Source organism: Xenopus tropicalis, chromosome 5, assembly GCF_000004195.4.
Source record: "Xenopus tropicalis strain Nigerian chromosome 5, UCB_Xtro_10.0, whole genome shotgun sequence".
NCBI classification, from domain to species: domain Eukaryota; kingdom Metazoa; phylum Chordata; class Amphibia; order Anura; family Pipidae; genus Xenopus; species Xenopus tropicalis.
In genome coordinates, this window is record NC_030681.2 from 67,224,292 (window position 1) to 67,249,793 (window position 25,502).

General features: G+C 40.8%; 1 protein-coding gene across 2 annotated transcripts in view; it reads left to right on the top strand.

The window, feature by feature from the left end:
* Positions 1–212: 212 nt before the first annotated feature.
* Positions 213–25,502, top strand: part of ncoa7 (nuclear receptor coactivator 7) — an 81,841-nt gene continuing 56,551 nt past the window's right edge. Inside the window, exons 1-2 of one of the 2 annotated variants that reach the window (XM_031901997.1) lie at positions 213–465; positions 18,018–18,145. In XM_031901997.1, the coding sequence (XP_031757857.1) occupies positions 18,096–18,145 (50 nt within the window). In that variant the 5' untranslated portion in view covers positions 213–465; positions 18,018–18,095. The remainder of the gene's footprint in view (positions 466–18,017; positions 18,146–25,502) is intronic. The other variant, XM_031901999.1, reaches the window with a different exon arrangement.

Consider the following 25,502-nt stretch of genomic DNA (forward strand, 5'->3'; position numbering starts at 1 on the left):
AAGGACCTGCCACTCCCCTATTGTCCACTATTCCTGTGTTTTTCCTTAATAAAGAGCGTTCAGGAGAGACGCCTGTAGAGGTCAGTGTTAGGCCATGTGATACACGCGTGTTCAGTGATCCCAGTGGGACTCGGAGGAGGATACAGTGGGATGCGTACGCCTGCACTGCACTAGGCAGAAAGCGGAGGGGGAGGGAGGGAAGGAAGGAAGACGGGAGGGGGGAAGGGGGAGTTGTTCTGCAGCCTAATGCGCTGCTCTGCCGATCGGCTACTAAGAGCCGGGAGAAAATCGCGTGGGTGTAGCTGTCATGTAAACACTGAGGAAAATGAGAAGGTACCAGGCACATTATCCGCTTCAGCCCATCTACTGGCACACGCGACACCACACATAAGGGAAAGGCCCTCCCCTTCTAGGCATTATTGAGGAGAACCATCCCAGACAGCAGCCAGGGACAAGGATTTAGAGGTGGGTTTTGTACACAACGTTATCTTACCATGCCCTAAAGCCCTAAAGCAAAAATGCAGGCTCTGGATATGCCTCATTTTTATTAGGCGTACTGCTATAATTACAGGGCTGTTATTTATCTAATAGTTTGTTATTCTGTGCATAACCACGCCTTGTGTGATGTTGGTGTGGCATATTTGATGCATGTCACCACTAGTCACACAGCCAGTGGGAGGGGACATGCTGGTGGGCTGCTCTGTTTATATACATCAGGCATGTCCATCCAGTCACAGAGACTCGCAGCAACCCGGAAAGCTCTAGTTGTAGTGACTAAAACAAGCGTAAACCAAATATTGGGTACTTCTGATATAAATACGACAGAATTACTCCCCCTGGGTTGTCAGTACACTGCAAAGTCTGCGTAACCTAAATCCAGTTGCTTGTTTCACCACCAAAGAATTGTTGATTTGGAACATCATTCTTGTATAAAACTGGTAAAACACATTTCCCAATAATGCTGCCTGCATGCTAGATGGCGTGATTAAATTCAGTGTTTATAAAGCTATGTGATGGAACTGGGCATTTGCATAGCAGACTAAAATTCTGGCGTTAAAAGAGATATTAACTTGGAAATTGCAGTGTTAAAATTGCATTTCTGCTTTAAATAAATAAATGTCAAATATTTTTACATTTGGGTTGCCAAATGATAAACATCCCATTCCATTCTGACTTTACTGTGCATGGACAAGTCTAGTGTGATGCAAGGGATCACTGGGAAAAAAGGGTAAAAAGGGTACGATGGAAGCTTTTGAGATTTTAAACCCTGGGCCAGTGCATTTTTTTCAGAAGAGGCGCACAGGGCCGGGGAACATTTCTCAATTTAATTCACTGGGGGATGCCTAACAATTTGCCCCCCCCTTAAACAACATGACTTATGTAATAGGCATTCCTGTCCTTGAATACTTTGAATAACATGTACACTATTTATCTTACTCCACTTTTTACTCTTTTACTTTTTTGTATAACGCTTTGATAAATTGGCCCAATTATTTTACACTTGTAGCTCTCAAACAATAGTACAAATCCAAGTATAATCTATGATCTGAAAGCTGTCATAGGATGCTGTAGTCACAGGATCCCCAACCTTTCTTACTTGTAAGCCACAGTCAAATTTAAAAAGAGTTGGGGAGAAACATAAACATCATAAAAGTTCATAGGGGTGCCAAATAAGGGCTGCGATTGGCTGTTTGGTTGCCCCTCTGCAGACTATCAGCCTACAGGAGGCCTTGTTTGGTAGTACATTTTGTAGTAGTACATTTTGCCACAAAACCAGGAATTCAAAAAATAAGCACCTGCTTTGAAGCCACTGCAAGCAACATCCAAGGGGTTGGTGAGCATGTTGCTCCCAAGTCACTGGTTGGGGATCACTGCTGTAGTCCATAATCAGCAGGTTGATACATTATATAGCTTTAAGAAGGGAGCGGATGGCTTTTTAGCAAGTGAGGGATTACAGGGTTATGGGAGATAGCTGTAGTACAAGTTGATCCAGGGACTGGTCCAATTGCCATCTTGGAGTCGGGAAGGAATTTTTCCTCTCTGCAGCAAATTAGAGAGGCTTCACATGGGGTTTTCGCCTTCCTCTGGATCAACTATCAGTTAGGCAGGTTATTATAGGCATTATGGTTGAACGTAATGGACTTAGTCTGTTTTCAACCTAAGTTACTATGTTACTATGATTATTAGTGATATAATGGAACATAGCAGTGCTTTCCAACTGGCAGTCCCTGACCCCCCTCTGTGTGGCCCCCCACCTGTCTGGCTGCTGTGACTCCTTACCTTTGTGTAAGCTTTAAATGGTGTCAGTACTGAGAATAATTGACCCCCTGTATGGTTTACACCTCAGATTCAGGCTGTAAACCCCTTGTATTGTTTAAACATGTAACCCCCTGTGTTGTTCACATTTTTTAATCTCTGCATTGTTCACCCCCTGCATTGTTCACACCTCAGGCTCAGACTGAAAGCCCCACATTGCTCACCTGTTCACACCTCAGACACCCACAAGTAAACCCTGCACACTATAAAAAGAACATATACTGTGGTGGTACTGCAATTAAAACATTTTTTAATACATAGTTATTGTGCAGAGTGTAGGAGCAGCGCCAGCATTGTGTCACTGTATGCTGTGTGTTCCATACTCTGCCTGCCCTATGCTGCCTGTGTGTGCCATGTGTGGCAGACACTGATACCCTCCCTCACAGGAGGGCTGGGATGAAGCTGTAGACAGAACATATTTTTTTATATATTCTTTATTTTTGATTTCAACAGTAGGGAAGGGGATACAGAAAGGAAAAGGGGGCAGGGGGTGGGAGGGGGATGCATTGATTTTTTTACAGACATAGTCTTTGTTCCTGAGCTGACAATAAGTTCTTACAACTTTAACTTAGACATTTTTTCTCCTTTTGTGTTACGTAATTGGGGGGAGTAGAGAATGAGAAAGAAAGAGGGGGCACGTGTGACGTAATGTGTCCACACAGGCCCCAGTCACTTCTCTCTGGGTACCTGTTATGCTATAGCTTACAAGGCCGTAGATTGTATGTTCCTGTTGGATGCTGTCTCTTTCCCGTCGCTGGGGTAGGTACTTCTGATGTCTACATAGGGAAACCGATTTGGATATATAAAGTCCGCTATATTGAGATTTGCATCATGATGTGCTACCATTCTGGAACATTAACATTCAAAGAGAAAAGTAAGTCATTTTAACAATATATAAAAAGAGAGAGATAGAAGATTAAAATAGAAAAATAAAACCTGATAGGTCGCACAGCCGTTCCGCTCCTATTGTTTAATTCTACCTTAGTTTTGGTTGTTACATATGTTTTTGCCCCTAGTTCGTGGTATCGCTTTTCCCTCAGGACAGAACATATTTTTATTAGGATTTGGTTCGGTATTCGGCCAAATCCGTTGGGGTAGGTTTGGGGGTTCGGCCGAACCCAAAAACATGGGTCCTCCGGACCAGATGATAAGCACCAGGTACATTATGGGGCTAAGTTAAGCAGTGTGAGGAACAAAGATGAGGAAGAACAGTAAAGCGAATGATGAAGTTTAATAGAGACAAGAGGCATGTTTCTGAACTTATATGTAAAATTATGCTACAGTATGACAAAAAAAACAGTGTAGCAAACAGAAACAAACTAGTGGTTGTATATATAGTGTATGTATGTGAGTGTATAGATTGGTAGGTGTGGGTTAAGTGTGCTGGGTTTACTTGGATGGGTTGAACTTGATGGACACTGGTCTTTTTTCAACCCTATGTAACTATGTAACTATGTAACTATGTAAAGTAAAGCAGTGAGCCAGAGGACATTTTTATGCAAATTACAGTTTACCATAGGTTGGAATTCACTTTATAATTAATGGCCACACAGCAACAAATAAATAACATTTTGAAACTCTTTTGGGAAATGTTACATGAATGAAATGTATAATGCAATTGCCCTTATTTTTTCCCCGCTTAGAGGCTGTTAATAATTTTGCCAGTCCATAACACATAGTTATACATGCCCAGCATTCTGCTGTTGACACAGTGGAGTTCAAACCAAAACACCAGTATTAAATACCTTTGAGATTAATCAGTGAGCAGGAAAATTCCTTTCTAAGAGCATACCCACATGCACTAGGATTATTTAACTAAGATCCACATTTTTTAAAAGACATTGTAACCAATAGTGTTTTTTTTCATGTTAATTTCTTACTACCCTTTGGTGCTGAGTAATTATATTTTGTATTATTGCTTAGCTGGCTATAAACGAGAACTAGTAAGCCGTTCTCCATTACTGAAATTCCAGATAATTGATATTAAGTGAATAAGTAGCATGTCTGTCTATTTCCCAGATGCATTTCTGTACAATTAAGTAGCTTTCCTACTCAGATCTCTTTTGAAACTTTAGGTCTGCCTCTGATCTGCCCTAATTCTGCCTCCCCGCTTCCCCTCCATTTCGCCCATTATTTATATTATTAACTCTATCTCCTAACCAATTCTTCGGCCATCAACATAAAAACCCCACCCCCTCTGCATCACACCCCTGCCCCCATGTGTCATTGACCTAAGTTAAAGGAGACCTGTTACCTTAAGAAATAATTGCAAATCATTGTTCATTATATTAGTTGAGCATGTCTTGCAAGTATACAACCAAAGAAAGCAGGCAGCTGCCATTTTGTAAAAACCATTATTGTCAGGCTTATCTCTGCCAGATGCTTGAGACACAGGGAAAGATGACTGAAGCACTCCCCTACGCTTCCCACTGAGTGCTCAGGTCCTGGAAATGCAGACAGGGTGAGCTCAGATAAGGAATAGCAGAGGTGCTAGTAACTGACGCAAAGGTCTCTGCTTAATGCGGAAAACAGGTACTGGGATCAGGCAAAAGCAAAGTCACAAAGGCAGGCCGAAGGTCAGGACAGGCAGCAAACAGGAGAAACGAAGTACTAGGCCGAAGTAAAAAACCAGGACTTCAATCAAAGTTCAGGAGGGAGCCGAAGTCGAGAGCAGAAGCAGGGGTCAAACCAGAATCAGGAACAGGAACCGCGTAGTGTTAATCAGTAAAGATGGTCACCTCGCACTGGACTACAGACCACGGCAATGCGCATGTGTCCGTTTGTGACCGCGTCAACGCGCGCGTGCAGATACGCACAGGAGCGCGAATTAACGCGCATGCGCAGATTGGGAGGCCTCCCGTGAGACACACGAATCGCCTGACAATTATTAAGACAAGCTTTGCATCATCACAAAATCTGGTTTATGTTTCAAAATCTGGCACCTGATGCCCATGCCCGTAAGCAGGATACATAAATGCAAAGACATCTAGAAAGTGCAGAATGGAAAGTAAAAATTAATTGCCTGCCCCACCTCTATGCCTCAGGCATAGAGGCAGGGCAGACAATATATGACAGACAGCTCATACAGCAGACAATATATGATTGACAGCTCAGATTTGTAAATACATTTATAACAGGTATAGCTGTGTTAGTAGGTACTACTATTGCTTATAGGCTTATCTTGAGAGTCACTGGGACAGAATAAGTATAAAAGAATGTGCGTGCATACATCTTAAGGTGCCCATACACGGGCCGATTCTAGCTGCCAATATCGGCCCCTTAGACCGTTTCGGCAGCTAATCGGCTCGTGTATGGGCACTACCAACGGGACTGCCCGACCGATATTTGGCTTTAAATCGGCCACATCTCGATCGGGCAGGTTTAAAAATCTAGTCGGATCGGGGACCACATTGGCTTGTTGATGTGGTCCCCGGACCGACTTTGCCTATACCTGTTGTTATAATTCGATCGAATTAGCCTGGATCCTCCCAATATCGCCCACCCATAGGTCACGGAAAAGATCTGCTCGCTTGGTGACACCATGAAGGTGTATGGGCACCTTTAGAGGGAAAATTGCTTGGGGGTATGATATTGGGCATTGCTTGTTGTTGGTGTTTGGCAAGTTAGTGACCTCTGGTCCAAAGTTTTCCATGTTCTGACTCTCCCAGATTTAGTGTATAAAGCCTGCCTCTGTTTCAGAGCATTTGTGACATAATAAGACTATAGCCCATCTGTCAAGACTTTATTCTGTATTTGCCAATCCCTAATAAATACTAGATAAATACTAAAAGTATGTTCTGTCTACAGTTTCATCCCAGCCCTCCTGTGAGGGAGGGTATTAGTGTCTGTCACACATTCTAAGGGCTTTTTAGAATATACTTTGGATCCAGGTATAAGGTAGAAATCGGTTTACATAGATTAGAAGCCCATATATTTACTTCAGGATTAGGTTGGCATAGTTATGCATTCAAGGTTTTTGGCAACAAGGTTTTAGGCTATCCTTGTACTTAAATATTTGTTCAAAGCAAAATACTCAGGATAGATGAGAAATGTAAGGAGAATAGCTTAATGAATGAAGGAGTCATGGACAAAGATATGGGGCTGCAGTTTAGATAAAACTGTTGAGTGCTAGATGATTGTTATTTATTAAATCATATGTGTTATAGGATAATCAAAGAGAAGAATTCTAAAGCAGTTTTTCTAACTTATTTGTATTGCATTACAGTTTATTCTACTCCTGCCCACTTCAATATAACATGGTATATAATATTTAGATGTGATGTAATGGGATATCTATTACAGCATGAAAGTACCAGTACAACACTTAGTAATTCTAACAAAGTCATCCCAAATGCTGATATCTGAGCCTTAGCAAGTCTGCCCTAAAATGAGTATTTGCCACTAACACATATTAGATCTTGTTCATAAATACCCTATTTCTGACCTATTAAATCTGCACTAGTTGGCTCAAGTGACAGCCCCTAGAATTATTCATAAATACCCAATTTCCTCTCTATTTTAGTCTTGAATTTCTGATTCAAACCTGCTTTAGTTGGCACTGTCCTAGCCCACCTTCTCCTTGTCTGCAACTGCCAACTTACTCCTTTTTGCCACTGTCTGTGAGCATGGGAGTGGCTAAATCTGGTTAAATAACACATTTAACACGTCTAAAAGCTTCTGCCTACCTGTCTTGTTGGTCATATTAACATGATATTGTCATTTGGTTACATCATAATTCTGTGCATTTTTATATATGTAAAGGACTTGGAATATCCACCTGCACTGAACTGTAATTTATTTGGAGGAATAGTGGCTGTTTATCTTCCATATGTAAGAGATGTGCTGGACAAGGTTATTGTTAGGTGTATTTTTCACCAGTGTTAAAGGTGGTACACAGTTAGCTCCAGGTAAAATGTCTGCTGTTGCAGCAAGTTGGGCTGTATTCTTTTGTGAGCTTAGGAAAAGCCAGATAAATGGGTCCCTGGGTGAACAGAGAAAGTGTAGGTTGGGTCTTCCATTCCATACTCCATTAAGGCTAATGCCAGACGAGGCGTAGGGCAGATATTTTCGGCAAGCGGAAAAATGCATAAAAATGTGAGAGTTTGAAAGTCTGCGTATTTCGGCGGAAAAGCGCTTGCCGAAAATATCCGCCCTACACATCGTCTGGCATTAGCCTTAGTGTTTGCAGCTGCCCAACTGTAGGGAGCTGCCTGATTAGGCTGCAGATGAGCCACAAATAAAAAGGGTGTGGGATTATGCCTCCTTGCGTTGGAGGGGGTGTGGTTCTGCCAGACAGTGAGCTGGAATCTCTGGTGGGGAGAGTCAGCAGGGCTTAGTGAGATGCCCAGAATGTTCCTGTTTCTGTGCTCCAGATCCTACGCTAACCTGCCTACCATAGCATTTCCCCTGAAAACTGTACAGGCAGAAGGCTTGTCACACATTAAATAAATTAAAATAGACACATCACAGACAGGTCTTGTGCAGTAGAGGAAGCAGACTCTGCAGTCATGGGGTCCTGGGGAACAGGGGGGTGTGAACTGCAGGGTCGACGCCAAGTTGTTATACCGCTGGTTGTGTGTATATGAGGGGATAACTCTTGCCTTTTATAAGCTTGTGTTAGTCCTAATCAGTAGTGCTAAATAGTGCTAAAAGTTGGGTGGGTTAGAAAATGGCTATTTGTGTGTGCACAGCAGCTGAAACACATGGCTTGTACAATCTGCATCTGCCCTGTTTAGAGCAGTCTCTTGACTAATGCATTTAATGCTCCATAACCAAACATTCATACTTTCATATCAATTATCTTGTTTTGGGTTACCAGATTAATGAAGGCATGCAGTTGTGATGTAAATCTAACGTTTCATAAATGTTTTTTGGTGTGTCACCTGTAAACACAGAGATGTTTGTATGTAACAAACACTAAAATGAATGCATTATAAAGGTAGAGGCCTAATAATCTTATAATATAAAAGAGGGGATTGATTAATTTGCATTCCCTGTTTTATCTGTTTTAAGTTCATAAACAGGTATCGGACCCCTTATCCGGAAACCCCTTATCCAGAAAGTTCGGAATTACGGAATGGCCATCTCCTATAGACTCCATTATAAGCAAATAATTCTTATTTCTAAAGTGATTTCCTTTTTCTCTGTAATAATAAAACAGTACCTTGTACTTGATCCCAACTAAGATATTATTAATCCTTATTGGAGGCAAAACAAGCCTATTGGGTTTATTCAATATTTAAATGATTTTTAACAGACTTAAGGTATGGAGATCCAAATTACGGAAAGATCCCTTATCCGGAAAACCCCAGGTCCAGAGCATTCTGGATAACAGGTCCCATACCTGTATTTAAAAAAAAAAAAAAATTGGGCCAGGGAATGTGCATTGATCAAACTCTTTTTTGTGTGTTTGTAAAATTTGTCAGATTTAATTGTATTTCACTTGGTCCCACAACACCGTTTGTCAATCTATAATATAATCACACTTTTCCTGAAAAAAGGCATACAGTATAAGGCTGTTACCAGTGTCTGTTTGTACAACAATTTCAAGGTTGCCCCTTCCCCTTCCATCTTCCATTGACAAATACAAAGCTGACTCTAAAATTTAGGGTCATAAATCAAGGTAGATGTTTGACACTGTATTTGACACTGCCCCTGGGCTCTTTGGGGCTTGTAGAGGTAACTTATTGAACTCTGACCTTGGTAGCATAAACATAATTAAAGGTATTACTGTATAACATCCCCCTGTTATGTTCATTATTCATTATCTTTGCATTTTGGGACCTGTCATACGCTCCTACCTGTGCCTGCACCTGAATGAATGATATACGCTTGGGTGCAGGCACATGTAGCCGAAATCCGCTGAAAATATGAAGTCTGGCGTTTTTTTGAGGATATCGGCTACATGTGCCTCCACCCGAGCATATTTCATTTATTCAGGTGCAGGCATAAGGCAGGCTAAATTTACAGTAGCCGGGTGTATTCTTGGCAAGCGTTTTTTTGGCTTGCCAAGAATACGCCCATGTGGCATTAGCCTTAGGCTGCGCCTTTTACATGGATACCAATTAATATAAAGCAACTTTCAATGTAATAGAGAGAGTGAGAGAGACTGATACAATATAGCATATTGGTGATAACAAATAAATAACTTTATCATCCATTCACACACTTATGTTTGAGAACTATAACGTTTCTTATTAACAGTGCATGTAAAACAAAAAGTTAATTTGGGATACTGGAATAATTATGCAAACATGCTCCTAATCCATTTCTATACAACACTTAGGGGCTGATTTACTAATCCACGAATCCGAATCCCGAATGGGAAAAAATCGGATTGGAAACGAACAGTTTGCGATTTTTTCGTAAATTGTCGCGACTTTTTCATAGCCATTACGACTTGCTCGTAAATTGTAAAACTTTTTCGTATTGAGCGCTCGTAAACGGCGGGAAAACCTTTGCGACTTTGCATGATTTTGGAAGCCTCCCATAGGACTCAATGGCACTCTGCAGCTCCAACCTGGCCCAAGGAAAGTCACGATACTGAAGCTTGAATGAATCCGAAACTTTCGTACTCGGCACGACGGCTATGAAAAAGTCGCGACAATTTACGAGCAAGTAGTAATGGCTAAGAAAAAGTTGCAACAATTTACAAGCAAGTCGTAATGGCTACGAAAAAGTCGCGACAATTTACGAAAAAATTGCAAAATACCGATCATTACGAAAAAAACGCATTTGGACGCTTTTCAGACGTTCGTGGATTAGTAAATGTGCCCCATAGGGGCATATTCATTAAAGTACGACAGGTCCGATTACAAAAAATTTGTATTTTTCCTAGTTTACAACTTTTGCGTATTTTCTACGATATTTTCGTTAAATTGTGTGGCTTTTTTGTACTTTGCAACAATTTGCATGACAATTTGTGCAACAAAATCGTATTTGTCGCAACGAGTACGAAAGTTTTGGATTCTTTCAAGCATCGGTATCGTGACTTTCCTTGGGCCAGGTTGGAGCTGCAGAGTGCGATTGAGTCTTATGGGAGGGTTCCAAAATCATGGACTGAAGGTTCAAAGTCGGAAAGTTTTCCCGCCGTTTAAAAAATCCTTTCCGAATATTTAAATGGAACCTCCCTTCTTCTAAACGAAGTGGGTGCCCTCGTGTCCGTTGGAAGGACCTACTGGTAAATAAAACATTAGAAAGGTTATTTTATGATCCCTTTATATATTTATACATAGTTATCATGTCACCTCTTAAGCGCCTCTTCTCCAGTGTAAACAGACCCAACTTGGCCAGTCTTTCTTCATAACTGAGACTTTCCATGCCCTTTACCAGCTTAGTTGCCCTTCTCTGGACCCTCTCTAACTCAATAATGTCCGTTTGAGCACTGGAGACCAAAACTGAACAGCATATTCTAGATGGGACCTTACCAGTGCTCTGTAAAGGGGAAGAATAACCCCCTCCTCCCGTGAATCTATACCCCTTTTAATACAGCTCAAAACCTTGTTTGCCCTTGCAGCTGCTGCCTGGCATTGCTTGCTACAGCCAAGTTTATTATCTACAAGGACTCCAAGGTCCTTCTCCATTATGGATTTGCCTAGTGCAGTCCCATTAAGGGTATACGGGGCTTGCATATTTTTACATCCCAGGTGCATGACCTTACATTTATCCACATTAAATCTCATCTGCTACTTAGCTGCCCAGATTGCCAGTTGGTCAAGATCCTGCTGCAGGGATGTCACATCCTGGATAGAATTGACTGGTCTGCAGAGTTTTGTGTCATCTGCAAACACTGATACATTACTCATAATACCCTCCCCTAAGTCATTTATGAACAAATTAGACAAAAGTGGACCCAGTACAGAACCCTGAGGGAACCCACTGAGGACCTTATTCCAAGTAAAGAATGTACCATTAACAACCACCCTCTGTACCCGATCCTGTAGCCAGTTTTCTATCCATGTGCAAACGACTTCACTAAGACCAATATGCCTTAGCTTAGAAAGCAGTCGTTTGTGGGGAACGGTATCAAATGCTTTGGCAAAATCCAAATAGATTATATCTACTGCATCCCCACTGTCCAGCTTCTTACTTATCTTCATCTAGCTTTTTAACAAATACTCTTTCCAGGTTTTTTTTTTTTTTTTAAATGTGTCACTGGTTCTCCCAGCTATAAATTTGAAATATGTATCTAGAATCCACAATACCATTCTGGAAGACAGAAACTTTTTTATTATTATGCTAGGTGCTAGAGAATCAGTATCAGTTTCTACCTTGCAAAGATCTATTGTTACAATAATTTAAAAAACCTTCAAAATAAAAGGGGAAGAGGCACCTGAGGGAGTGTAGGGACCTACTGACAAGGTACAAGTTAATGCAAGAGTAAGGAAAAAACAGGCAATACATCAGGGAAGGTATCATTTATGGTTTAAGGTTTAATACCAGAAACAATTACTCTCTACATCATACTAAAAGTTAACTCAAAGGTGAACAACCCTTTTAAGGGGTTAAGGTTATAAGACAGGGACATTTGCTGGGGAAAGTTTTCACTGGGGCCTGTTCATGGGAAACAGGGACCAATGGTGACCTTAGCATAGAAACCACTTTAATCAAATAATTACATTTTTAAAAAATTGTTTCCTTTTTCTTGGTAAAAATAAAACAGTATGGCGTACTTGATCGTAACTACGTTGCATGAACCCATATTGATGGCAAAACAATCCTTCCGGATTTAGTTTAAACATAAAATATATCAACTACAACCACAACCACTGTTTATACTGTAATAAGTAGTATCAGTAATTAAAACATTGTGTAAAGAAATAATCTCAGCGACTAGTAATTTTATGTACCACATTAATTGTAGTTTGTTACTCAAATATAGTGCTTACAGATAAAAAACATAATCTTTTTTTTTTTATAATTTATAATAACGTATTTTGTAGACTTTACGTTATTTACCATACTAATGCTATCTTCTTGTTGCCATTTTTGTTCCAATAGTGCACTTTAGTTATTCTTCCTTTCATGGAAGGTATGTATTCAGACTGCTTTATGAAATAGTGAGCAGAAAAGTCCACAGTCACGCACTCAGCATTGATATTCCAGACTTAAATTTTATATATATGTATATATATTATATATATATATATATATATATATATATATATAGCAAAAAAAGGGAAAGTTGTGCTCAACCACTAAATTTTAAACCATTAGGCGGGGGTGCAATGAGGTTGTGACTAAGAAATACATAGAAACAACAACAAGAGATCCTCTGCACTCACCCATTATCAATATATAGAACATTAAGACATTCGGTGCATTTAAGCTACTAAGAAATGCCCTTCCCTTTAAGCAAAACAGGGATTGTTTGTCCATATATTGCAATATACTTCAAGCTGGCCAACTGCGTCAAAGTCATCCCTTTTGACCAGTTCCTACACTGACTTATGCGATTCATTAAGAATTCTACTGCTTCAATATACATTTAGCCAAGGGACTAAGTTTTACCTGCAACTTTCTTGCTTTCAAGGTTAAAACCCCCATATGGTTGCCCATTTATTGGCTCCACTGGGATCACCTGACTGCAGCTGGGAAGGGTGGGAGCTACAACAAGGCGCTGGCCACTGCTCCTGTATAAGCTATAGCATAAGTCAGTAGAAAATAATCATCTGTGGCCAGCACACCCTTCAATGTTTCATCAAAAAATTTTTTACTGCAGATATATTGTTAAAACCAACGTTTCGGTCCTTGTTAGGACCTTTCTCAAGGATGAGAAATCCTTGAGAAAGATCCTTGAGAAAGGTCCTAACAAGGACCGAAACGTTGGTTTTAACAATATATCTGCAATAAAAAATTTTTTGATGAAACATTGAAGGGTGTGCTGGCCACAGATGATTATTTTCTATATATATATATATATATATATATACAGTGGTGTGAAAAACTATTTGCCCCCCTCCTGGTTTCTTATTCTTTTGCATGTTTGTCACACAAAATGTTTCTGATCATCAAACACATTTAACTATTAGTCAAAGATAACACAAGTAAACACAAAATGCAGTTTTTAAATGAGGGTTTTTATTATTTAGGGAGAAAAAAAATCCAAACCTACATGGCCCTTTGTGAAAAAGTAATTGCCCCTGAACCTAATAACTGGTTGGGCCACCCTTAGCAGCAATAACTGCAATCAAGTGTTTGCGATAACTTGCAACGAGTCTTTTACAGCGATCTAGAAGAATTTTGGCCCACTCATCTTTGCAGAATTGTTGTAATTCAGCTTTATTTGAGGGTTTTCTAGCATGAACTGCCTTTTTAAGGTCATTCCACAACATCTCAATAGGATTCAGGTCAGGACTTTGACTAGGCCACTCCAAAGTCTTCATTTTGTTTTTCTTCAGCCATTCAGAGGTGGATTTGCTGGTGTGTTTTGGGTCATTGTCCTGCTGCAGCACCCAAGATCGCTTCAGCTTGAGTTGACGAACAGATGGCCGGACATTCTCCTTCAGGATTTTTTGGTAGACAGTAGAAATCATGGTTCCATCTATCACAGCAAGCCTTCCAGGCCCTGAAGCAGCAAAACAACCCCAGACCATCACACTACCACCACCATATTTTACTGTTGGTATGATGTTCTTTTTCTGAAATGCTTTTACGCTAGATGTAACGGGACACGCACCTTCCAAAAAGTTCAACTTTTGTCTCGTCGGTCCACAAGGTATTTTCCCAAAAGTCTTGGCAATCATTGAGATGTTTTTTAGCAAAATTGAGACGAGCCATAATGTTCTTTTTGCTTAAAAGTGGTTTGCGCCTTGGAAATCTGCCATGCAGGCCGTTTTTGCACAGTCTCTTTCTTATGGTTGAGTCGTGAACACTGACCTTAATTGAGGCAAGTGAGGCCTGCAGTTCTTTAGATGTTGTCCTGGGGTCTTTTGTGGCCTCTCGGATGAGTTGTCTCTGCGCTCTTGTGGTAATTTTGGTCGGCCGGCCACTCCTGGGAAGGTTCACCACTGTTCCATGTTTTTGCCATTTGTGGATAATGGCTCTCACTGTGGTTCGCTGGAGTCCCAAAGCTTTAGAAATGGCTTTATAACCTTTACCAACCTTGAACTTTTCCACATTTTGTCACATTACAGCCACAAACATGAATCAATTTTATTGGAATTCCACGTGAAAGACCAATACAAAGTGGTGTACACGTGAGAAGTGGAACGAAAATCATACATGATTCCAAACATTTTGTTACAAATAAATAACTGCAAAGTGGGGTGTGCGTAATTATTCAGCCCCCTGAGTCAATACTTTGTAGAACCACCTTTTGCTGCAATTACAGCTGCCAGTCTTTTAGGGTATGTCTCTACCAGCTTTGCACATCTAGAGACTGAAATCCTTGCCCATTCTTCTTTGCAAAACAGCTCCAGCTCAGTCAGATTAGATGGACAACGTTTGTGAACAGCAGTTTTCAGATCTTGCCACAGATTCTCGATTGGATTTAGATCTGGACTTTGACTGGGCCATTCTAACACATGGATATGTTTTGTTTTAAACCATTCCATTGTTGCTCTGGCTTTATGTTAAGGGTCGCTGTCCTGCTGGAAGTGAACCTCCGCCCCAGTCTCAAGTCTTTTGCAGACTCCAAGAGGTTTTCTTCCAAGATTGCCCTGTATTTGGCTCCATCCATCTTCCCATCAACTCTGACCAGCTTCCCTGTCCCTGCTGAAGAGAAGCACCCCCAGAGCGTGATGCTGCCACCACCATATTTCACAGTGAGGATGGTGTGTTCAGAGTGATGTGCAGTGTTAGTTTTCCGCCACACATAGCGTTTTGCATTTTGGCCAAAAAGTTCCATTTTGGTCTCATCTGACCAGAGCACCTTCTTCCACATGTTTGCTGTGTCCCCCACATGGCTTGTGGCAAACTGCAAACGGGACTTCTTATGGTTTTCTGTTAACAATGGCTTTCTTCTTGCCACTCTTCCATAAAGGCCAACTTTGTGCAGTGCATGACTAGTAAATAGTCCTATGGACAGATTCCCCCACCTGAGCTGTAGATCTCTGCAGCTCGTCCAGAGTCACCATGGGCCTCTTGGCTGCATTTCTGATCAGCGCTCTCCTTGTTCGGCCTGTGAGTTTAGGTGGACGGCCTTGTCTTGGTAGGTTTACAGTTGTGCCATACTCCTTCCATTTCTGAATGATCGCTTGAACAGTGTTCCGTGGGATGTTCAAGGCTTTGGAAATCTTTTTGTAGCCTAAGCCTGCTTTAAATTTCTCAATAACTTTATCCCTGACCTGTCTGGTGTGTTCTTTGGACTTCATGGTGTTGTTGCTCCCAATATTCTCTTAGACAACCTCTGAGGCCGTCACAGAGCAGCTGTATTTGTACTGACATTAGATTACACACAGGGGCACTCTATTTAGTCATTAGCACTCATCAGGCAATGTCTATGGGCAACTGACTGCACTCAGACCAAAGGGGGCTGAATAATTACGCACACCCCACTTTGCAGTTATTTATTTGTAAAAAATGTTTGGAATCATGTATGATTTTCGTTCCACTTCTCACGTGTACACCACTTTGTATTGGTCTTTCACGTGGAATTCCAATAAAATGGATTCATGTTTGTGGCTGTAATGTGACAAAATGTGGAAAAGTTCAAGGGGGCCGAATACTTTTGCAAGCCACTGTATATATATATATATACAGCCACAGTAAAATCCGCACTCCAAACTTACATTCTGCTTCTTAGTTGCCCGGGTGCTGCCAGGGGATATTACACAACGAAACCACGTACAATAGGCGCACTCCAGGGTCTTTTTCATAAAATTCAAATCTTTATTTTCATACAGCCATCAGATCAACGTTTCGGCTCTGGCCTAGAGCCTTTTCTATTGAAAAGGCTCTAGGCCAGAGCCGAAACGTTGATCTGATGGCTGTATGAAAATAAAGATTTGAATTTTATGAAAAAGACCCTGGAGTGCGCCTATTGTACGTGGTTTCGTTATATATATATATATATATATATATATATATATATATATATATATAAAAAGGCTGAGGCACACACTTACAGGGGTGCAAATCAGAAAAACAATGTAAATATGTAAAAAATGCTGATGCACACCAGGAAAATTTCATCAAAAAGGGATACTTATTTTATTTAGATCAACGTTTCTCTTTTTGATGAAATTTTCCTGGTGTGCATCAGCATTTTTTACATATATATTATATATATGTGTATTGTATGAACTTTTAATGGGTGTAGAATTTTTTTTTATTAAATATATACAGTTTTTGTTAAATTCTGTGTTGTAAAACTTACCAACTGTCCTTATTTCAGTTGGTCTTCTATTTTATCCTAATTTCTGAAAACCCTGCACATAGAGGACCTGGAACCACTGTGTTATGCTGTGTTAGGCCAGTGTCACACGTTGCATTTTCTGTTTATTAAAACCGTTAAAAAAGACATATGAGGGTGATTTATCAATACTGGGCAAAATTGCCCATGGGCAGTAACCCATGACAACCACTCAAATTGTTGTATTTATTGTTCTACCTGCATCTGACTGGAAAAAGCAAATTACTGACAGTTTCTGTGGGTTACTGCACATGGGCAAATTTGCCCTTTGTTGATAAATGAGCCCCACTAGTGGATTAGAACTTCATTAGAACGCACTGACAGGCACAGCTTCCCCTGTCAATGCACACATAGGGCTGGTTTTGGCACAGAAATGCATGTTTTTCACAATCTACCCTGTGTGTACACTGACAGGAGAATGCTATGGCTGTCATTGAATTGTAAAGATGTGGTGTAAGGCACTGGATCATGTTTTCTTTGCTTAAGACAATAAAACTCCCCAATTTGAACTATGTTCCCTGGGCAACTGAATAGGCTTTTTGGTAATCTGCCACTTCATATTCTGTATTTCTAAGTAAAAGGTAGGTGCTTTGATTCATGAAATATCAGACGGTCAATGTATTATACAGATTGTACAGTGAATTTCTTCCCTTCTTCTTTCTATACCCTTAAAGCACTGCATGCGGATATCTATTAATCCTGAACTGAAAGTTGTTATCCGGCTTTTCTAGCAAATTCCAAATCACAGTGCAATCATGCACCTCACTTTTCAGAAACAAACTGTATCTCAATCCAAGAAAAATTAAGTGAACCATCTTAAACCAGAAAACCCAGGTAAACAAACAAGTACAGCCGAAAGAGCTGACAAACCAGCAGAAAAGAACAGGATAGCATAAGCAAGGGACATTTTCTTGTATAATAATATGCCGTTTTAGAAAACCCAGGTGTACATTTTTTTCAGTACTGAATATGCTTATTCTTCTAGGTTAAGTGTATTTTTCCAAATGAATGTGATGATGTTTGCTGTTGTCAGTCATGTGAGCAACAACATGACTTGTGTAGCACTGTAAGGCACAGCTGGTCAACCTCTACAAGTTTTCACACGTATGGGATCCCATATCTGGAAAATTGATATGCGGAAAGGAATCCTTTGCTTGTTAATTAATATTCTTTAAAAAATCATGCATTTGTTTCTCAGTGTTTGTGATTTCTTTGTGGTGATGTTTTTCTTCTGGCACAGAACCCAAGTGTGATCCTCCCTCTCTCTTTAAATATTGCTGTCCCAACTGTGTCTCGCCTTATGCTAATTCTGTGATATATATAAATATCTTCTGTTACTTTTCTTCAGAAAGAATTGGTGGACATGTGGCAGTAATCTGGAAACCTTTAGAATACAGAACACACTAAAACTGCTCTTGCTTGTATTATGGACAACAAAGAGGAAAAGAAGGAGAGAAGGCAGGGATATTTTGCAAGGTTAGTGAACATTTTATTGATTTAAGCACACAAAGCTGAATAAGTACTTCTGGACTTTGCTCTTGGCAGGGAGCCCATAAGCCATGAGCATTTCCTATCTAATGGAGCAGACAGAGACACTAAGCATTTCTGGATGTACTAAAAAGCTTTCTTGTTATCTTTTATGGCAGTATATCCTTTACAAGTTCTAAATGAATGTACATTACTGCTAATGTTTTTAAATGCAGCTATGTTGGTTTGCAGTAATGCAGATGAACTGTCTGACTATTAAAAAAAGAAACAAACAACAATTCATAACTTCCTTTTGTGGGTGGGTGGGACAGAGCACCATTTACCTTAACATGGGCTATAGGTTGTGGATACAATAATTGGACTATATATTGGGGAATATACTGACCTGTATATTTGCTAAACAATCTTTTAAAGGGTGGAAAATAGAATATCTTTAAAACATTGCTTAGCAAGTATACAGGTCAGTATACTTCCCTTGTAAGCAAGGGAAGGCATCGCAAAGCAAAACCTTTATGGCTGAAAGTGTTAGTGTTGAGGTTGATAAGAAAAAACGTTCTTTTATAGCATTCAAGTTAGCTGGAACAGCAGAAACTTTCATTAGGTTCAAGGAAGCAAATAAAGCATGCAAAAAAGCTATCAGGCAAGCTAAAATAGAGATGGAAAGGGGTATTGCAGCTAGGAGTAAAAGGAATTCAAAATTATTTTTTAAATATGTAAATAGTAAAAAAATGAAGCAAGAAGGGGTGGGACCCTTATTATCACAGGGGGGTCAGTTGGTTGATGTGAACAGGGAAAAAGCAGAAATTTTGAACACATATTTTTCATCTGTCTATTCAACTGAGGAGCAAGCTAATCAAGGCTTCCCTTTTAATATACCCAATTCTAGTAATATAACTACAGATGCATGGGTCACTCATAGGAAATTTATAAGACACTGGAACAGGTAAAGGTAATCAAAGGTCCAGGACCGGATGATATTCTTCCCAGGGTATTAAACGAGCTTAGCTCTGTGATTGGTAAACATCTTTACTTTAGTTTACTAATTTTTTAGGATTCATAGAGGTCTGGCATGGTGCCAAGAGACCAGCGAATTGCTAATGTGGTTCTCAGCCAGAAAACTATAGGCCTGTTAGTCTGATATCAGTAGTAGGAAAGCTTTGGAAGAGGTAATAAGGGATAGGGTACTTGAATACACTGCACATCACAATATGTGCCAGTAGTGCTGGGCGGTATACCGGTAAAAACCGATCACCGGTTTTTTTTTTGAAACCGATATGAATTTTCTACATACCCCCATACCGGTGTGCTGAATACTTCCGGGTGCGCACGTGACGTCAGCGCGCACGTGACGTCAGCGCGCACGTGACGTCAGCGCGCACGTGACGTCAGCGCGCACACTCTACAAAAGCGCCATCGCTAGGACGCATTCAGAGTCGGATACCAATGTGAGCTGTCGGGGGTGCCTGGCCAGTAATTATATTTTATGTGAAGGGGATGGGGTTGTGTTTGGGGGGGGTGGGGGGTTATATTTATGTGAAGGGGATGGGGGGGTGTTTGGGGTGGGGGTGGGTGGGTTATACTTATGTGAAGGGGATGGGGTTGTGTTTGGGGGGGGTGGGATGGGGTGGGGGGTTATATTTATGTGAAGGGGATGGGGGGGTGTTTGGGGTGGGGTGGGGGGGGTGTGTGCGGATGGGGGGTGTTTGGTGTGGGGGGGTGCGTGCGGATGGGGGGGTGTTTGGGGTGGGGGGGGTGCGTGCGGATGGGGGGGTGGGGGGTGCGTGCGGATGGGGGGCTGCGTGCGGATGGGGGGTGTTTGGGGTGGCGGGGGGGGTGCGGGTGGCGGGTGTTTGGGGTGGTCACCTAATCATGCATGGGGAAAAAAAAATACCGTCAAATACCGTGATACCGATATAATTTTGAAAAATACCGTGATATAAATTTTTGGTCATACCGCCCAGCACTATGTGCCAGCATGGTTTTATGCGTAACAGACTAATTGAATTGCCTTTTATGAGGAGGTGAGCAGGAACCTCCATGCTGAAATGGCAGTGGATGTCATCTACTTAGATTTTACTAAAGCATTTGATACAGTACCTCACAGAAAGTTAATGATAAAGCTGAGGAATATTGGCCTAGAACAGGGGTGTCAAACTCAATCACATAAGGGGGCCTAAATCTAAAACACAGGCTAAGTCGCGGGCCAAATTTTTTATTAATATACTTAGTAAGATACTAATGGGTATATTTATCACAATGTGTAAAAACTGGAGTAAGACATTTCCGGTGATGTTGCTCATAGCAGCCAATAGATTCTTTGCTACTGTTGAAATCTGATTACTGATTGGATGCCTTGGGCAACATTACTGGTAATGCTTTACTCCACTTTTTACACAGCATGATAAATATACCCCTTAGTCTTAGTTACTATGTGAGGAAAATGGAAAAATCAGGCTGGATGGTCAGACACACTCACCAAGGGCCACATAAAACAGCCAGGTGGGCCGGATTTGGCCCCCGGTCCTTGTGATTGACATATATGGCCTAGAACATAACATTTGTTATTGGATAGAAAACTGGCTGAAGGATAGATTACAAAGAGTGGTGCTAAATGGAACATTTTTTTTTTAATTGGGCCAATGTTGTTAGCGGAGTACTGCAGGGGTCAGTCCTTGGTCCTTTGCTTTTTAACTTGTTTGTTAAAGACCTGGAGGTGGGCATAGAAAGTACTGTTTCTATTTTTGCTGACGATACTAAATTGTGCAAAACTATAAGTTCCATGCAGGATGCTGTCACGTTGCAGAGCGATTTGATAAAACTGGGCAGCAAAATGGAAAATGAGTGTTGACAAGTGCAAAGTTAAGCAATTTGGTAAAATAATATAAATGCAAGTTATACACTAAATTTTAGTGTGTTGGGGGGGATCCTTAATTGAGAAGGATCTGGGACTTTGGTAGATGACAAGCTGTCTAAATCCAGGCAGAGTCATTCTGTGGCTACTAAAGCAAATAAAGTGCTGTCTTGTATAAAAAAGGGTAGTGACTCAAGGGATGAAAACATAATTTTGCTTTTTTATAGGTCTCTGGTAAGGCCTTACCTTGACTATACAGTGCAGTTTTGGGCTGCAGTCCTTAAGAATGATATTATTGAACTGGAGAGAGTGCAGAGATGTGCAACTAAACTGGTAAAGGGGAAGAAATATTTAAACTATGAGGTTAGACTGTCAAGGTTGGGGTTGTTTTCTCTGGAAAAAAAGGCATGCTTACTCTGTACAAGTACATTAGAGGGCATTATAGGCAGATAGGGGGATGTTCTTTTTTCCCATAAAAAAAACGACCAGCGCAGCAGAGGCCTCCCATTTAGATTAGAGGAACTTATATTTGAATTAGCGTAAGTGGTTTTTCACAGTGAGGGCAGTGAGGTTGTTGTATGTTCTTCCTAGTGATGTTGTGATGGCAGATTCTGTTTTTATGTCTTTAAGAGGGGGCTGGATGAGTTCTTGAACAAGCATAGTATCCAAGGCTATTGTGATACTAAAATCTACAGTTAGTATTGATTTTGGTATGTATGGTTTATTTATGTGAGTATATTGATAGGTCAGCATAGGTTTGTGTGCTACGTTTACTTGAAAGGGTTGAATTTGATGGACTCTGGTCTTTTTTTCAACCCTATGTTACTATGTAACTATGAACCCACCCATGGAAACCCAAATCACCTTATCACCTCCCAGAGGTGATACAAGAGAAATGTAAACAAGGCACCTGGGCCAGATGGAATATACCCTCGGGTACTGAGAGAGCTAGGGTCATTCCTATATTTAAAAAGGGAGTAAGATCTCAGCCTGGCAATTAGAGGCCTGTAAGTTTGACATCTGTGGTGGGCAAATTATTTGAAGGCGATCACATACAAAATTATGTACTGGAGAATGGCATGAGCAGTAATCAGCATGGCTTTATGAAGGACAGGTCATGTCAGACCAATCTAATTGCTTTTTGTGATGAGGTAAGTAAGAAGCTGGACAGTGGGGATGCAGTAGATATAATCGATTTGTATTTTGCCAAAGCATTTGATACCGTTCCCCACAAACGACTGCTTTCTAAACTAAGGTCTACTGGCTACAAGATCGGGTACAGAGGGTGGTTGTTAATGGCACATTCTCTACTTGGAATAAGGTTCTTAGTGGGGTCCCTCAGGGTTCTGTACTGGGTACACTTTTGTTTAACTTGTTCATAAATGACTTAGGGGAGGGTATTATAAGCAATGTATCAGTGTTTGCAGATGACACAAAACTCTGCAGACCAGTCAATTCTATCCAGGATGTGGCATCCTTGCAGCAGGATCTTGACCAACTGGCAATATGGGCGGCTAAGTGGCAAATGAGATTTAATGTGGATAAATGTAAGGTCATGCACCTGGGATGTAAAAATATGCAAGCCACTTGTACCCTTAATGGGACTGCACTAGGCAAATCCATAATGGAGAAGGACCTTGGAGTCCTTGTAGATAATAAACTTGGCTGTAGCAAGCAATGCCAGGCAGCAGCTGCAAGGGCTAACAGGGTTTTGAGCTGTATTAAAAGGGGTATAGATTCACGGGAGGAGGGGGTTATTCTTCCTCTTTACAGAGCACTGGTAAGGCCCCATCTAGAATATGCTGTTCAGTTTTGGTCTCCAGTGCTCAAACGGGACATTATTGAATTACAGAGGGTCCAGAGAAGGGCAACTTAGCTGGTAAGGGATCTGGCACACGGGGAGATTAGTCGCCCACGACAAATCTCCCTGTTCGTGGGCGAATAATCTCCCCGAAATGCCATCCCACCGGCGAAAATGTAAATCACCAGTGGGATGGCATAATGCGGAAGTTGCCTGGAGAGGAAACTGGCGACTAATCTCCCCGTGTGCCAGAGCCCTAAATGGTATGGAAAGTCTCAGTTATGAAGAAAGACTGGTCAAGTTGGGTCTGTTTACACTGGAGTAGAGGCGCTTAAGAGGTGACATGATAACTATGTATAAATATATAAGGGGATCATATAATAGCCTCTCTAATGCTTTATGTACCAGTAGGTCCAACAGTCCAGTGACACTAGGACTCTGGAGCCAGCTTTGAGGTGGTCTGAAGATGTATTTAGATCCTTTTAAGATTAGTGGAGGTGGATTTAGCTGGCATAAAGCCTGTTTGATCTTGGTGAGTCAAGGATGGGGCTACCTTGGCCAGTCATGTGGCCTATAGGAATCACAGTTTTTGGAGGCCTTTCCTTCTTTACCTATTGGCACTATGACTGCCTCATACAAGAAGGGAGGCAGGGAATCCTGTTTGATAGAATAGTGGTAGGTCTTGTGGAGCTGATGGATTAGAAGACTACTCTGAGTGTAAATGATATCAGGCTAAGAAGCCATCAGCACCAGGGATTTTGATCAGGGGAAGAGCTGAGATTGTTTCTGTGACTTCTAGTTTTGTAATGGGGCTGTCTAGGTAATCAGTTTCCTGTGGTGTTAAATGGGGAAAGGCAGTAGAGTTGAGGTATTCAGTTGGTTTGAAGAGTAGCTGGCTCTAGCTTGGTAGAGTTCTTGGTAGAATGTAGTAAAGGCAAAGTATGCCCTCTGTAGTGGAGACCAGTCCCCCCCTGATTGATCTCTGACGTAGGGGTTTTCGAGTCCTTAGCAGTTGCTAGTCGTGCCTTGTCACCCATGTCAAATATTCTTCGATCTGTATAGAGGAGCCATTTTCTGGTTATTCTTGCCTGTGCCAATTCATAGTGTCTTTGGTCTCAGCTTCCCTAAGTTCTGCCTTAGCTATATTTCTAGCAGTAGTTATTTCATTAATCAACATTCCACAAACTACCGCCTTTGAGGCTTCCTAGAGTATGTATCAACTAGCACTACCATAATTGCCTTTGACTTTTTACAAAGGCAAAGCCTGGCAATGTGTGGCAAATTTTGTTGCCGTTTTTTAAACACCATAATAAATTTGCTCCTGAATGTATACTAGTGTATACTTTTGCATTTCCATGCCAGTATCTGTTCCACGTAGCTTCACACAGGCCAACACCGTGTCTGTCAGTGGAACTACATGATAGAGGTTTTGCACAGACTGGGAAAAGTTTTTGCTCTTGCTAATACACTGTATGCACAGAGACATAAGTCGGCTAGTTAAAAATTATGTTTTTGAATAAAATTCAATGTGCACTCCACATACTGCCCACAAAAATTTGTTCTTGTGGATATCTTCACAGAGAAAAATACTGGAATTTTATTTTGGATTTTTTCTCATCAGTTCCCAGCCTTCAGCAGTGTCGGACTGGCCCACCAGGATACCAGGAAAACTCCCGGTGGGCCCAGGGGTCAGTGGGCCCTCCTGCTCTTGATCATTTGACCTGCTTCATGGTCATTCCCTATTTCTGAAGAGGATAAATAAAGTGGTTGAGTGAGGAAAGGGTTAAAAGTAGGTTGGAGAGTGAGCCCAGGGTCTAAGGTTTTCTGGTGGGCCCCTGGGGTCCCAGTCCGACACTGGCCTCCAGTTATTGTTAGAATGTTCTGAACAACACAAATGGTCATGGTCTGACACTGATCTGTTCTATGTAAATTTGCATTACTAAAAGTCCATATTGCCGCCCCCCCCCCGTGCAAGGGTATAAATGTTGTAATTATAAAGTAGACAGTACCCAGCAGTGCTTTTTAAACTGCTAAACCCAAATGGTTTGCAATATTAGAATTTTCCAGGATTCTGCAGTGAAATATAAGGCGCTCATAAAGAAAAGAGATAAATAGCAGCCTTTTGTTGATTAAATCCTCTATTCCTATTTACTGATTTATAAATAAATTGCATTTCTAATGTATTCACAACAATTGATATTACAGTATATGTAAAAATAGCTTTATTTTGGCAACAAGAGAATGTGTAGTTTTGTGAATGCCGTTACATAAATGTTACAAGTATGGCTTGTTAGAAAAAGGTAACATTTGATGTTTAGTACAAGTGTTTAGCCTATACAGTGAATGCTCCTATTTTACCAGTACTAAATATAAGACTTGTTTCCTTTGCCTTATTATCTATATTTGGCACACATTATTTTACTTGACAATGATTTTCTGTTGTGTAAACAAAGTCAATGTGTTCTGTAAATAGGGGGTTTATTAAAAAGTGTGTTGTTTACTTGAAAAAATCTCAATAGCATTGATTCATATAATTTCTGCTACACATTGGTAGAGTAGCAACAGTATACATGTAGTAGTTCCATAAATAAGGGCTTTATATTATTTTTTCTGAGCTGTGCTATAGACAGTTCTTAAAAGAGACACCCTATTAAAGTGAATAAAGAGCAGTGACATTTTCCTTTGAAATTTTG